Consider the following 14,546-nt stretch of genomic DNA (forward strand, 5'->3'; position numbering starts at 1 on the left):
AACCTCCTTGCAATGCGTAGGTCATAACAGAGGAAAATCAGCAGTGAAAACCTGCTCCCCCCTCTGTTTCGGTACCTCCAGTATAATACAAATTACTTGTGGTGAAGGCTGTCCTGACACATTCTCAATGTGTTTGCAGAAAGGGACAGAGACACGGGGCATCCACTTACAGACTAGCCACAAATCTCTTAATATTTAGTAACCATTCAATAAACAAAAATGGGAAATGTCTGGTTATTTGGATAGAATGAGGTTCAGAATGATGAGAGGTACTTTTTGCATACTACAGCCAACAATATGCAACAAGATGCACATGGATAGATGGGGTGGGGAAACAAAACACTGTGCATCTACTCAGTACAGGTAAAACATCTGGCTAATTAAGCTTAAATCACATGTAAACAGATTTAAAAATATAAATCACTGTAGCAAAGGAGACAGTACATTCACGGTTTCACGTGTTTATCTGTTAAGCTGCGACACTTCTGGCTCCATTTCAGTGTCCCCGACATGGATCAACACAGTTGGAAACTTGTATTCAACTGACGGGGGTACATTGAAATTGCAATAAGGAAAGGCGCTTACATATGCATTGACATGAAGTTGACATCCTGATTTGTCACAGAGGAATATTAAAAAAAAAAACAAAAAAAAAAACACACAAACTGATTAATTTAGAAAGGTATTCTAATATAATGCCATTTATATACATTATTGCTTGTACTTTAAGCAGTCAAAAAAGGCAAACAGCAGTATGTAGCCCTAAATGGAAATAAAAGTTTACACACAAAGTATTCTCACTAAAAATATACTTCTAAAGGATCCAAAATATATATATTTAAACAAAGATACACTGGACCCCCAGCGCCCTTTCAGCATTGGACACCCTATAATAATATTTTTTGTCATAGTGATAGCAAGGATTTTTATTTATTGGATGCATAATACTCTTTAGTGGGGATGATTTTATTGATCATAATGATCTGACGAGTTGTCACTTTTAAAAAGTTTATGGCGTTTCATGTAATTAATGTATTCAATGTAGGATGCCAAGAAACTAGATTGCCTTTTCTCTAAATAGAAAATATAGTGCCTTCTGAATTTGCTTGCATAACTTTGTGCTTGAGGCATGATCCATTATACACACAAGGTTAAAAGGTCCCATTTATTATTAAATGGACATTTTTTTGGGTTTATCTCTGCAAGAAAATCCCGTATTGAAATTTAACAAAGAAATATTGCAGAGGCAGCCAAGTGATACTGACCCAGAGTGATAAACATTAACTTATCACCTGGCTGTTCCAGTCTCTGTTCTGCACCACAATACTTACCACATGCAAGGTTATCATCAGTGGTGAGCTCTTTGATGAATTGGGTGGAGCAAAATTTAGCCCCACTTCAGCAATATAAAACTTTTCTCCTTCACAAATATGCCCCAAAATGAGAGATATACAATAGAGTTATTTGGTCAAAAATTAATGCATGTCTTTATCAATGGATATGCCAGTGAAAGATGCAGTTTTGGTATAAGCTTGGTGCTCTTAGTACAATGTTCCTGTTTCTGTCCAATTAGCATGGACCCTGGCCCTCGAGTAAAAATTATTTTAAATGGGATAATGGTATAGGATACAGCTTATCCTTTTATACGACATGTACATATTACATTTAGAGTATATGTTAGTTGCTTGTTTCTTCCAAATATCATCCATTTATCCATTATGAATATTACACCTGCCTGTTCCCTAACTTCTCTGCAGGTGTAATATTTATATGTATTAGTAGATAGTGAAAGCACATTGCACATACACCAACGAGCGTGATTGTATAACTGAGAAACTTTGTGACATCATGTAACTGTAGCACATCTGCCAGCCCTTAGCATATGGACTCCAAACAATCACATTAGAATATACAGTGATCGAAGTAGACATTTAGTACTTGCGGTATAAATAAATGTAACGGCACTGTATTGTGAATGGAATTTGATAGTTTTACAATGAAGGCAGTAGGAGAAGTGGAGGTATAACCACCATATACACCACATAGTAGAACACAATTTAAAAAGAGCAGTCATGTTTGTAGTGTGTCAATATTGCAGAATTCAGTGTAAAAACTACACTAGAGTGGAATTCCTCATTTAACATAGTAACATAGTTGATGAGGTTGAAAAAAAGACACCAGTCCATCAAGTTCATCCTATTTTGGATCTCCTGCGATCCTGCACTTATATTTGAAATTAATCCAGAGTAAGCAACCGCCAATCTGTTTCAATTGTGTTAATTGTGTATTTCATTATGACTTTATATAATTGCACTTTAAGAACAGATAAAACCAGGTTAGCAGATTTTTTTCTATAAAGAAAATCCTTGAGCCATAGCGGGAAGTGTTTTACTGTGGCAAATTGAAATGTAATTTTTTTACTACAGGAAAACATTTGACCAGTGCCAATATTTCTCTGTTCTACACTAAAACCACTGTATTACCATTCCACCACTTCTGAGACTGTCCTTCTGTATTTTGTCCATTACAAATCATCAGGGAAGTAGTAAAAAGTGTATAACTGTATTGCAGTATTCTATTTTTGGATTGGGGATTTTAAGTACTCCAAAAACAACAGAACTAAAAGAGGGTAAATCAAATTTATTATATTTAATTTCCTTATTTCACCCAAGGTCAGCAAGTACATTCCACACAAGTCAACATTGATGTGAGAAAATAGGGTAAAGTACAGTACTATAGATTGTATCCTAGTTACACCAAACATCCACAAAACAGTGGCCAGCTGCCTGTTACTGCCTAGCTGAGATCAACCACAGCTTCAGTGCCTGTCAGCTATTGTATGGCAAACGGTAAATAGGAATTATAGCCCAACAGCAGCAAGAGGGCAGTGGATTATTAAACCGTGATGTAAACCTATACAATGATATGACCAGATAGGAAGAAGGGGACTCTGGTACAAAACATAATAAAATGGATCAACACTTTATTTAGAATTTTACACTCATTTTTGATAAAACAGTGACCTTATTAACTAGCAACATATTTCCTTTAACAGAAGAGCCCTATGTACTTAGGTTTGAAAAGAAAAATGCCCTTAAGGGCTTATGAAAACTACAAAAGGATACAAAAAAAATCAAACCAACTTCTGTATATGAATGGATTTTGTAATTCTAACATGCTTGTAGGAAAAGGACTCCATGATTGTGTGGTTCATAGCACACATTTTAAGACACATCAGGAAGCTGCTATTCAAGCAGTGTAGTGCAAATGAAAATAGTTCCATTAAATAAAACCACTAGTATAACAATCTATGGAAGCTGTTACATATGCACGTGGGAGCAAAAGAAAACCCTAAGAGAAATACCGAACAACAAATAAGTCACACTATGCAAGTTGTCTGTACCCCTCGAATTATATGAAGCTATTAGACCTCAAAGCAACTACGTAGTGTCTTTATGAGAACATAACTTTATGTAAATTAATCCAGGCACAATAAAAATTCTTAATATTTCAGAGGAAGTTAGTGCTCCAGTTATGTGAACCAAAAGGATTCTCAGATACAGGATCAAATTTCAATTGTGCCTCTTAGGCTAGGACAGTGGTTACCAACCAGCGTGTTACGACATATATGCGTCACAAGAAACTGAAAACTAAATAAACTAAGCAAGTTGAAGATATAGTTCACATGTAATAACTGTGGAATATTTTAAGTGTATGCAATTCTACTTATGGAAAGCTCTGGTTATAAACTATTTCACTTATTTGTGAAATAAAGGTTTAAAAAATATTGTATCATGTGTCCCCTGTGACAGGTGTGTCACAACTTTAACAATCTAGGGGGCAGATTTGCTAAAGGTTCTAAAAGAGAAAAGTGAAAGTGTTGCCCATAGCAATCAGATTGTAACTAGAATGCTCTTGAATGTTCTAAATAGCTAGAATCTGATTGGTTGCTATGGGTCACACCTCCACTTTTCCTTTTAGAAGCTATAGTAAATCTACCTCTAGGTCTATACTAGCGATTTGTGTTGTACAACGTTATCGCAAGCAACAAACCTTGTCATCTGTGGCTTATGACTGTTTTTCTTTTTAAATATTGAACCTCTAACCTGTTGTTACTCCAATTAAAGTCAATGAGCAAGATTTGTCATGAAATAAAGTATAATCTGACAAATATGCATCCTGCTATGGCACACGCAGACTGCTGAGAAATAAAGCAATGGCTGGTAACCGATGCAGCGAGTCCTATAGTTACAGAAAATGTGATTGGTCATGAATTATCTCCGTTATCAAACTGGTAGTATAGCTTGTAATTTGGTTCAGGTGTGAATAGCTGCATAAAGAGCTACAAAACAGTAAGTGCTTCCAAGTAGGTGCACAGTACCAAACATCAGAACATGCTCTGAATCACAAAAATGTGTCAAATTCCCTTTCATTTAAGACCAACATGGCTGTGAGGCTTGTGCACTTTCTTGGGTGATGCTATGACAAATGCCATCTTTCTGATTTATGGTTTATCAGCGGTTACCACCCATTTTGACAGGAAGACAAAGGACTGCAGTGGTTAGAAGTGCATAGGTCTCCATGGATTTATTTTTTTTCTAGCAAGTTCTCTTTGGCACACAAAAAATATATTTGAAGAAATATTTCTCTCTTTAAACAAAAAAAAAAAAAAAAGACACGACTAGATTTAACTAAAAAATAAATAAATAATAAAATCTCCTTTTATTCTTCCTTTCGATTTGTGGACTAGAAATTTTAGCAGATAAATGTATAATATTCTTGCTTTCACTAAATTACATATATTTTAATAAATTTTATCTTGCCTAAACAGCATTTTTCCCCTCCATAATTCACGCACGATTATCTTCTCACATGTTAAAAACAAAACCCCACAAAATATCAGAAATCACCAAACCCTCCCCCCCCCCCACCCCTAAAAAAACAGAAAAGTGGAGACAGACAAAGCTAGGCTGTCCTAGCAGGTTAAAAATATCCATTCGCCTGCAGGAAGTACATTTGAGGGTAAATGTATCAAGCTGAGAGTTTTCCGGTGGGTTTGAAAAAACAATCAGATTCTAGCTATCATTTATTTAGTATAGTCTACAAAATGATAGCTAGAATCTGATTGGTTGCTATAGGCAACATCTCCAGTTTTCAAACCCCCCGGAAAACTCTCAGCCTGATACATTTACGCCTTGAAGTTAGAGTGACTTAAAAATGCAAAGTCCAGAACAAAACCCATTTAACCCATCCAAACTTAACTTTTCAATACAACACTTTGGTCAGACAAGCCAGCAAGAAAAGCCGCCTACCTTCATTTATTTAATATATATAAGTCCCTTAACTTGTCAATGAAACACGGCAACATATATTTACGTCTACTTTTAGACCTAAAAGTAATCAACTTGGTTTTCTTCAGCTATTACTGAACAACAACTCTCAGAAAAGGACTTGTTGGACGAAGAAGAGTAACTACGCTTGAAGAGCTTGTTTTCCTGCCCAGACGGCTGAAGTTACTGAAGTTACGATTCATTGGTTTGCACAAATAAAGCATAATACCTAGAACAGGTTCAATCATGGCTTTTCATAAAATAGTGAAAAAAATTATTTACCTTGTAATGACACTTAACAGTATATTTTATTAGGGACATAATAACCATGTTTATATTAAATAATCAATTTATTATTTATTTGACTAAACGGGTCTTCAAAGAGTTAACATAAAGGGTAAATATATTGTCACATGACAAGGTTAATCAGTTTTTATGCATTATATCAACTATTATCCACAAAATTAAAATGTCTAGTAACGCCCTTTAAACACAATGCCCCCCCCCCCCCCCAGACTCATGTCTCCTTACACTATTCCCTGCATAGTCTGTATATTTTCATAGAGTCCATTGCAAAATTTAAGAGCAACTGGTCTTTTAATTTGTACATTTTCAAACCATAAGTTGACAAGCACTTTCTGTGATAACAGAAAGGAAACTGAGCAGCACTGAAAAACTATGTCCACATTTTGTGGATGCGGTTTAAACAAGTAGACCTCAAGGGTACATTTTTAACAATGAACATAGCTGCTTCCGTTTGTTAGATCCACTCTGCCGTATGTCCAGCGCTTCACGGCTAGGGACAGCAAAGTGCATCCAAGGCTTACCCCATTTTCACATTTTCATTCTATTTCCAAAACCCATATAAGGTTCACACGCTCTGCTGCTACATGGAAGAAAAACAGATAGATTTAGCATCTACTTGTGTTATGTAAAGTTTACCACATATGGAAAATACAGACTTATTTTAAGTCTTCCATTGAAAAGGATTATCTGGATTTTGATGTTTTTCAAAAATGATCGAATCTAAAGTATACAAGGATTTCTCTGACTGAGGCACTTGTCAGTTTCTTAGTGTGAAATGTTTTTATTACTGACAATTTAACACATAAATTTAAAATTTAAAAGGGAAGAGAATACCAAACCCAAAATATTTTGGAAAGAGGCAAGGTCTCACCCAAGCTGGGGTGCTGTAGTTTAGCAAAACTCTCCAGATAGTGGTGTTCAGAGGCACAACGCTGCATTTGGTGGCAAGGGGTGGTGGTGATTATACTGCCCCTTTAACTAGTTATTTTCTATAGCAACAATATGGAAAACGATCTTGATCTCACTGCAGAGAAATGTTTTATTATCAAGATATTAAACTATAACATAATACTGCACAGTATGTATAAACAGACTGACTTACATGCTATAACATAAACACCCCCCCCCCCAAAAAAAAGTCTATGAGGTCACTGCCCTCGGATTCAGCAGTGATGAGTATTGTGAGTTATTAAACTGCACAAACAACAAAAATTTCGGCCCAGTAACAACAAAAAAAAGAGAAATTAACAACACTTGCCATTAAATAAAATATTGTAGTGAAACATTTGGTAGATTTCGAAAGACAAACACTAACAAGATAAGTAACTAACCAAATGGGGTCTCAATGATCATATCTAAAGAGCCTATTTCATTTCCAGGTGAAGGTTTTTGTGCTATTGGCCTTTAAAAAGACAATGAAACAAGTAATGTAAGTTGCCTAGCAAGAGTTACTGATAACATACAAATATATTTGTATGAAACTTATCAGAAATTAAAAGATTGCGGTGGGATTTACCTCCTTCACACCACTAAGGTAAATCGGATATCAAGGTACGTTTAATAACACTGCACAAAGGGCAAAAGTTGCATTAAAACTACAGCAGTTAGCTTAGGTCTATTGAAAATGAAAGCTAGTGCCCGATTGGTTGCTATGGTTTAATGCACATTTTACACATCAAAGCATTGTTAGGCAGAGAGCCCTTGTCTTTATCTCTACTGAAAAGACCCCGCAAGCAGCCCGTTTTTGTTTCAAGAGGCTGAAAAAGGAGAACAGTAGCTCTTTCCTCCACTGCAGCGTAACAAATGTAAATACAATTAAAAAGTTCTGTCAAGGACTTTAATATTTTTCAGAATTTTCATGTTAGAACAACAAGTGTTTTAGGTTTAATTACCCTTTAAGCTGTTAACCCTTTTAATATAATGTATGAGACCATACATATACAGGCTATGTTGCAGACAAGACAAAAATAATGGCATTGATCATAAGGCAGTTATAACTAGCTCTTGTAGATTGCCGAATAAGAAACATTGATGACAATTTGTTGCACTTTACAGACAGTTTATGTATTTTAGAACTAAAATGTTGCGCTACTTTCCAGGACAATTAAAAAAAACAAACAAACAAAAACAAAACAAAAACACACCTTATCTCAAAGACAGAAACTAATGATTACATTTATAAACAACCTATATTGTTTAAGAAGGTTGTCTTGTGGGTGGATTGTATTCCCGTGCAAGTGGTCACCCAGCTTTAGGCTTAATGCAGGAGATTAAGTCTCCATAGTGGCAAAGGAAAAACAAACAAACAGTAAAGAAAATACTAAAACAGAAAAAACATAGTAAAGCAAACTAAGCACAGGTACAGTATGGTTACCAAACACTAAATATATGTATATATGTGCATGTTCCTGCGGTAAAATAAATAATCCCAAACCAAAATTACGTGATATGTATTATTTCAAGGTTCCTAAACAATGCTGTAATTGAATTAAACAAGCAACCTTTCCAATGAAATGTATTTCAATGACACACAAGCCATTTGCTGCCTTGCAGTGAACCTAGAATTGGAGGGTGTTGAGGTGACTTCTTGCAAACAAGAGATTAACCCCTTCAAATGCTGGAGGGGCCCGCAACAAGATAATAAAAACAATATATTTTTTATATATATAGCACCATTCAATTCCAAAGAACATTTTTATTTCAGTTGCAGAGGCACTCCCACCACTTCTGCCTGCGTAGAAGCGCAGTAGTTTTTATTTTCAGGGAGCCCTGTATGGGTAATATATAAAAGCAAACAAGAATGGACATAAAGCAACAGTTGCAAAGAAATGAAGAGGGCGCCTCCAAACCTTTGCATGTACTTCAACACCTCCTCTAGCAGTATCCAATGCATTGCAGGCCACTCTCTAATGGAAAGGGTCAATACCTTTATTGCTCAAGTCCTGCTTCCAGTAATCTCCCTCTTACAGAGAGGACACAGCCAAATTATAAAAGGATTCATAAAGACATTAGAAGCATACAGTTAAAAAAACAAAAATATATATATATATATATGGAACCCCCCTGTCAAAGCCACAGAGGTTTACAACAGGATGTTCATTTGCAAACAACTGATATTCCATCAAACGATGGTAGGATAAAAGCAGAGAAACAAAAACAAAAATAATGAAGAATAAGTATTAGCAACACACAGTGAGATGAAGCAGCGGAGTCCAGAGCAACCTCACTCAGCTTTCATACAATGACAAACAGGGAAACGGATTTTACTCTTTTTATAGAACTTTTAAATATATTAAATGCCTAAATAGATTACTTTCTTTTGCGTTTGTGTTTTTTTTTGTTGTTGTTTTTTTTTTTGCCTTTTGTTTTTTACTTTTAAAGCATATTCTCTAGTCTTCGATGGGACACAAATTCCACTGATCAAAACTAAGAAACCTGCTTGTCCGAATTTTTCCAGAATTGTAAAAGTGCATCTGTCTCCAGTTCCAAAAATAGTGAAAAATTTGTTTAAGACAGCTTGCGTTTTTTGTTTTTTTTTGTTTTTGTTCCTTTCTAAGTTCCAGAAAAAAAACAGAAAAGGAGCAATTTAAAAGAAAAAAAAAAATCATATATAAACTTATCTTTAAAACTAAAAATGTGTTCATTGTTTTTAGCGGGGGATAAGTGTCATATGTAGAAGCCACTGATACATACAAGGTAAGGAATAAGAGTGTGGCCATCTGTATTTCCCCCTAAATACGATGTGCTCTCCTCTTCTTGGCAAATCAGTACATTAGAATGTTTTATTCACCGTGACCCCTACATAGCACAAGCTATACCATGTATCTTGATGGCTAGAGCGTGTATGCCCAAGCTTCTCGCCAACATTAAGCACTTCAGTCTTGGTTGAAGATGACAAAAAGAAAAACAAAATCCCACATCAGGGATAAAAAAAAAAATCAGGGGAAAGGGGACAAAATGTACCAGGGATGCAATTCCTTTCGTTAACCGGGAAAGGATGTTTTGTTTCCTGATTGGATCGAAAGTTGTTTGAATAACATTGTCACTTTTCAATTTGTTTAAATAACTAACATATATTTCTATATGGATAGAATTTTCTATACATAGTTATCTAAACAAAATATATATATATTTGTATGTATATATATAATTATATATCCATTGATTCGATTCTACTTATGTTCTTGCTCTTCCCCCCCGCTGTTTTCTGCAAGAGATATATATATATATATTTTTTTTTATAAAGGGGCGGGACAGCCAGAAAATGTCTTTCATGCATCGATGAAAAGAAGAGCCAGCAATCCCCTGGCAGTAGTTTCAGAGGTCAGGGTTGTCCATGGCTTCATTATAAGTGATTATCCTACAGGGATCTGAAAAACAAAACCATAAAATACAATATTATAATGTTGGCTAATTCTCTTGGCCAAGTTAGACAGTTATACCTTTCTGAGAACAGAAAGAAACCCAAACAGGATTAGGATATATTCATTAAAAATATGCAAATTAAATTAATTTTAATCAAATAGTAAAACTAGAAATATCACAACTTACTTTCATTTAGAATTAACATCTAAAACTATCAATACAAGTTTAACAAAGAATAAAAAATAAAAGTAATGCACATATAAAAGGGTAATTTGAATCTCTCTGGTGTATTACTTTGAGTAGATGGAGTAAGGGGTATATGTATCAAGCAGTGAGTGTCTGGCGGGTTTGAGAAGTTGAGATGTTGCCTATAGCAACCCATCAGATTGTAGTTATTTATTTAGTACATTCTACAAAATGATAGCTAGAATCTGATTGGTTGCTATAGACATCTCCACTTTTCAACCCCACCAGAAACTCGCAGCTTGATACATTGACCCCCAAGGCTCATTTGCGTAGGAAGACTCAAGTAATTCCTAACCACAGCTGGTATAACCTCCAGTCAAAACTGCTCTCATCTTTTAAGCATAGAAAAACAGAAACCTCTATGCTTACACCATGGATTTGCAGCCCAGCATTGAGCATTCAGAGAGACTAGCTCTACAACAAAGAAGGGCAAGAAAATTCCACCGCAATCCAGGCCCATTTTTTACAGCAGGGTTTTCCAGTCATCTACTGGCTAAACCAAAATGGAGCGTACTGGTAAGCTATGAAATGGTGACATCACCAGTTCCAACGGAAAGGAAAGGCTGCATTCTTTTAAATATTGAACCCACACAATGGCTGTCTCTGCTGTGACTAGGCAACAGACACATGTTAGTGAACAAGCTAGCAGAATGTTGCGTTTATTTATTAATTTGGTGCTTACCTTGTTTTTGCAAGTTCAAAATATATTCCATTTCTGTTAAGAAAACAAGAAAAAAATATAAAATAGTAAATATAAGGACACAGCATAATCAGGATATCGATACAGGAAGTACTTTCTTTTAACAAGTATTTCCACCTCTCATTTACCACAAATGAACCATCTGGCAATCGGCAAACCCAACTTAAAACATTTGAACCTCAACACATACCATTAAAATATTTCTATTACAAATGTTACTTTATTACTTCAAGTGTGGATGTGGTGAACGGTGTACTCCCTATAAGGCAGCGGCCCTTTGAAAAATAACCATAAAAGTGCACCAGTTGCTTACACACAGTGGAGGCCGCCATTTTGATTGCTGCAAATAAGACATTAGGAACCAATGACCCTGAAAAATAGCTACGTTCACTGTGTGTAAAACAGCACTTACAGAAAATGTTTTTTGTCCTTGACGTAAAGGCTAACAGACAATTTTGTATCAGATAGGTCAGAACTATACACACACGTTTTGATCCTAGAGCAGAAAGACATTTTCAGTGAATGCACAACATAGGAAACTTAGATTAGTTGTAGGATTAGAATACACACCTCCATCAGCTGTATGATATTTTGAACATCTCGCTAATATCATATGTTTCACTGAATCTCTAAGTCAAAAAAAGTTAACAACTTCTGCAGAGTACAAACTTAAACATGACACGTTATGAGCAATTAATATATGCTGAATTTAACAGACTATACAAAAAAAAAAAAAAAAAAAAAAATAGAATGAAATTGTCAAAAGTGGCATGTGGAAATGTTTGGGCACCCTTCCAGTTGGTTCTATAATACTTTTTTTTCATGCTTCAAAATTTGATTGGCTTAATTTGAGACCCAACGAGTCAGTCATCTAAAAACCAATAGAGGGTTTAATAAATACACTGACCATTCTATTATCTCAGGGTGTTCTACCTACTCTCATCAACCATTGTTTCAAAGCAGTGGAAGGCTACAGAAGAAAATCTGAACATTTACACAACTTGGAATTCCCACTGTCAGAAACACAATTAGGAAATGGAATAACTGTTGAAGTTATGGCAAGATCTGGTAGGCACCGAAAGAAGTGGAAGAACTGTTCGTAAATGGGTGAGCTATGCCAAGCAAAACCAACATATCATTGCAGAAAGGTTTACCTATTTTGGCAAAAAACTTTTGTTAAGAAATGTAACACAATAATTTATATAACTATAAATATTAACTTGTTATTTACACAATACAGAAAGCATTCTAGTGATATTTGTGCAATACAGAGGGATAGCACTTCATACCAATGTATAAACCCTGATACATCTGTAAATTACTGTATTACATTAAATAAAGCTTTAAACAATATGTGCTTGACTGGTGCTATTTATCGTTATCCTAGATTAAACAGGACATGCAGCACAGACAAAATAAATGCAGACATGGACACAAAAAGGTAGGGAGGGCAATGGTATAATAAATCTGGAGGTCATATAGATTGTTTTCCCACTTTCCTTTGCCACATACTGTATTTCTCCCGCCCCATTCCTTTGCCATACAAAAAACAGCAGGTAGTAAACAATGTGTACCTAGACAAATGCTAATAGACTGATGCAATACAGAATGACTCCTATGCTGGGTTCAGATTATTCCAGAGTATCATAGTCCACAATTGTGGCAAAATAAAAAATCCACAAAGGATTTTCCTTAACCAGGTAAGATTTCTAAATAACTAGTGCGATGTTATCTTACTGAAAGCACAAATTATTGATTTACACATAACCAAATGGCCGATGCCCTAAAGCAATATGAACAGAAACACATAGTCATGGGCAAAAGTTTTGAGAATGACACAAATATTTTTCACAAAGTCTGCTGCCTCAATTTTTATGATGGCAACTTGCATATACTCCACAATGTCATGAAGAGTGATCAGATGAATTGCAATTAACTTCAAAGTCCCTCTTTGCCATAACAATGAGCTTTATCCCAAAAACAACATTTTCACTGCATTCCAGCCCTGCCACAAACAGACCATCTGACATCAGATCAGTGATTCTCTCGCCAACACAGGTGAGAGTGTTGACGAAAATAAGACTGAAAATCACCGTCATGTTGATTGAGTTAAAATAACAGATTGGAAGCTTTAAAAAAGGAGGGTGGTGCTTTAAATCATTGTTCTTCCTCTGTTAATCATGGTTATCTGCAAGGAAACAAGCAGTCATCATTGCTTTGCACAAAAAGGGCTTCACAGGCAAGCATATTGCTGCTAGTAAGATTACACCTAAAATCAGCCATTTATCGAATCATCAAGAACTTCAAGGAGAGAAGTTTCAGGGCGCTCAAGAACATTCAAGCAAGCGTCAGGACCATCCCTTAAAGTTGATTCAGCTGCTGGATCGAGGCATCACCTGTGCAGAGGTTGCTCAGGAATGGCAGCAGGCAGGTGTGAGTGCATCTGCACACACAGTGAGTCGAAGATGGTGGGGTGTCAGGAAGGCTGGCTAAGAAGCCACTTCTCTCCAGGAACAACATCAGGGACAGACTGATATTCTGCAAAAGGTACAGGGATTGGACTGCTGAGGACTGGGGTAAAGTCATTTTCTTTGATGAATCCCCTTTCAGATTGTTTGGGGCATCTGGAAAAATGTTTGTCCGGAGAAGGAAAGGTGAGCACTACCATCAGTCCTGTGTCATGCCAACAGTAAAGCATCATGAGACCATTCATGTGTGGTATTGCTCTTAGCCAAGGGAGTGGGCTCACTCACAATTTTGTTCAACAACACAGCCATGAAGAATGGTACTAAAACATCCTCCAAGGGCAACTTCTCCCAACCATCCAAGAACAGTTCGATGACGAACAATGCATTTTCAAGCATGATGGAGCATCTTGCCATGGGGCAAAAGTGATAACTCAGTGGTTCGGGGATCAAAACATCAAAATTCTGGTTCCATGGTCAGGAAACTCCCCAGACCTTAATCCCATTGACAACTTGTGGTCAAACCTCAAGACGAGGGTGGACAAACAATAATCCACAAACTCAAAGCATTGATTGGGCAAGAATAGGTGGCCATTCAGTCAGTATGTGGCCCAGAGGTCGATTGACAGCATACGAGGGTGAATTGAAGAGGTCTTCAAAAAGTAGGGTCAACACTGCAAATATTGACTCTCTGCATAAACTTAATGTAATTGTCAATAAAAGCCTTTGACACTTATGTAATGCTTGTAATTTTCCTTCAGTATACCATAGCAACATCTGACAAAAAGGTCTAAAAATACTGAAGCAACAAACTTTTTGAAAACCAATACTTGTGTCATTCTTAAAACTATTGGCCATGACTTACCTATTTTTGGTGACTGTTCTGCCCAATCTAAGGGGCAGGTCAAGACTGTGTACTCTTTATATACACTGCATTCTTTATATAGTACACTATGGTGCTAGCTGTCCCAGGGTGAGCCCTTCATGCCTCAGTCCGAGGCTCTTTCTGCCCACTGTGTCTAAACAGATGTGAAGGGAGGCTCTCTGATCAACAAATCTTAGAAACTAAAGCTGATGAATTTTATTTTTATTTTATTTTTTTTTAACTTGAGCGGTTTGATATAAAATGCAAGA

The 14,546-nt window shown here is 36.1% G+C and overlaps 1 protein-coding gene across 1 annotated transcript in view; it reads right to left on the bottom strand.

Annotated features, from left to right (window-relative positions):
- Positions 1-5,458: 5,458 nt before the first annotated feature.
- NUFIP2 (nuclear FMR1 interacting protein 2) overlaps positions 5,459-14,546 on the bottom strand; it is a 30,601-nt gene continuing 21,513 nt past the window's right edge. The window contains exons 3-4 of the mRNA XM_075196852.1: positions 10,930-10,962; positions 5,459-10,006 (exon numbers count right to left, since the gene is read on the bottom strand). Coding sequence (XP_075052953.1) covers positions 9,954-10,006; positions 10,930-10,962 — 86 coding nt within the window. The 3' untranslated portion in view covers positions 5,459-9,953. The remainder of the gene's footprint in view (positions 10,007-10,929; positions 10,963-14,546) is intronic.

This window comes from Mixophyes fleayi, chromosome 2 (genome assembly GCF_038048845.1).
Source record: "Mixophyes fleayi isolate aMixFle1 chromosome 2, aMixFle1.hap1, whole genome shotgun sequence".
Classification (NCBI taxonomy): domain Eukaryota; kingdom Metazoa; phylum Chordata; class Amphibia; order Anura; family Limnodynastidae; genus Mixophyes; species Mixophyes fleayi.